We start from the raw sequence: 1764 nt of genomic DNA, 5'->3' as shown, positions 1-1764 counted from the left end.
GGGCCGTGAAGATCTCCCCACTGTGCAGCCCAACTGAGAAGAGGCTGGGGTCAGTGGCCTGCAACAGGGTATAGGAGATCCAGGCATTGTACCCTGCATCCGCATCCACCGCCACCACCTTGGTGATCATGTGCCCGGCAGGGGTGCCTGGTGCCACCACATCAGTATAGGTGGCAGTGGTGTTGGGGTGAGGGTACAGCACGGTTGGGGCATTGTCATTGAGGTCAGTGACAAACACACTGACAGAGACATTAGTGGCCAGAGGTGGAGAGCCACCGTCCTGGACCTGCACCATCATGCTGAACTCCACCTGGTCCTCGTGGTCCAGGGAGGTGAGCAGGTAGAGGGTGCCATTCTCCCGGTTGATGGAGAAGATGTGGCCTACAGTGGGGTCACCCTGCAAGAGGGTATAGGAGAGATGGGCGTTGCGCCCAAGGTCCGGGTCTGTGGCGCTCACGTTAAGGATGGGGATGCCAGGCACGTTGTTCTCCAGCACGTAGACATCATAGGAGTCCTGGGAAGACTTGGGTGCATTGTCATTGACATCTGACACCTGCACCAGGATCTGTTTTACTGCAGACAATGGTGGTGAGCCCGAGTCCCTAGCTGTGATAGTGATGTTATACTCTGATGCCTTTTCCCGGTCCAGAGCTGCTTTTGTTTTCAATGTGTAGTAATTTTTGAGGGAGGAGCTGAGCATGAACGGGATCCCAGGAGAAATGAAGCAGTTCACCAGACCGTTATCATGGGAGTCCAAGTCCGTTACACTCAGCAGAGCTACGACCGTCCCTGGGGCTGCATCTTCAGGCACGGGGCTGTACACAGAAGTCACTGTCACCTCTGGAGCATTGTCGTTCACATCCACAACTTCCACCAGCACTTTGCAATGAGCCATGCCAGGAACAGCGCCCTTGTCTTTCGCCTGTAAGTAAATCTCATACAGCTTCGTTTCCTCATAGTCCAGCTGTCCCTTGACCCTCAACTCCCCCGTGGCTGAGTCCAGAGCAAAGAGTTCTCGTACCTTGGCAGGTGTGTGGCTGCTGAAGGAATAGACGATGTCTCCGTTGGGCCCATCATCCAGATCGTATGCACTGATCCTGGCGACCAGGGTACCACTGGGCGTGTTCTCCCTCACGCTTGCCTTGTAGGCGGACTGGTTGAAGACCGGGGCGTTATCATTGGCGTCCACAACATCAATGTGGATCTGCACGTGGGCCGACCGCGGCGGGCTGCCTCCATCCAGCGCGGTCAAGACCAAGTGCAGCTCCCGTTGCTCCTCCCTGTCCAGCTCCTTCTCTAGCACCAGCTCCGCGTACTTGCTGCCATCCACCCTCGTCTGCACGTCGAGCGCAAAGTGCGGGTTGGCGCTGAGCTGGTAGGTCTGCAAAGAGTTAACCCCCACATCGGGGTCTTGCGCGCTCTCGCGGGGGGCGCCGGCCCCCGCCCGCCACTGACTCGCTGATTTCCAGCCTCGCCTGGCTGCTGGGAAAAACCGGGTCGTTGTCATTGATGTCCTGGATCTCCACGGCGCCGCTGTACAGCTCCAGCGGGTTTTCCACCACGATCTCAAAGCTGAGGGAGCAGGGAGAGAGCGCGCCGCAGAGCTCCTCCCGGTCTATCCGCTCGCTCACCAGCAGCGCGCCGCTCGTCAGATCCACCCCGAAGTACTTCTTGTTGCCGCCGGACACCACCCGCAGCCGGCGCCCCGGCAGCCGCCCGAGGTCCAGCGCCAGGTCGGCTACCCCGTTCCCCCCAGCGGAGCCC

At 59.2% G+C, this 1764-nt stretch overlaps 1 protein-coding gene across 1 annotated transcript in view; it reads right to left on the bottom strand.

Annotated features, from left to right (window-relative positions):
- LOC103921969 (protocadherin gamma-C3-like) overlaps positions 1–1764 on the bottom strand; it is a 38626-nt gene that overhangs the window by 35846 nt on the left and 1016 nt on the right. Inside the window, 2 exon segments of the mRNA XM_009330027.1 lie at positions 3–1432; positions 1434–1763. Coding sequence (XP_009328302.1) covers positions 3–1432; positions 1434–1763 — 1760 coding nt within the window.

This window comes from Pygoscelis adeliae, unplaced genomic scaffold (genome assembly GCF_000699105.1).
Source record: "Pygoscelis adeliae isolate BGI_AS28 unplaced genomic scaffold, ASM69910v1 Scaffold248, whole genome shotgun sequence".
NCBI classification, from domain to species: Eukaryota; Metazoa; Chordata; class Aves; order Sphenisciformes; family Spheniscidae; genus Pygoscelis; species Pygoscelis adeliae.
This window is presented reverse-complemented; position numbering and strand designations above follow the sequence as displayed.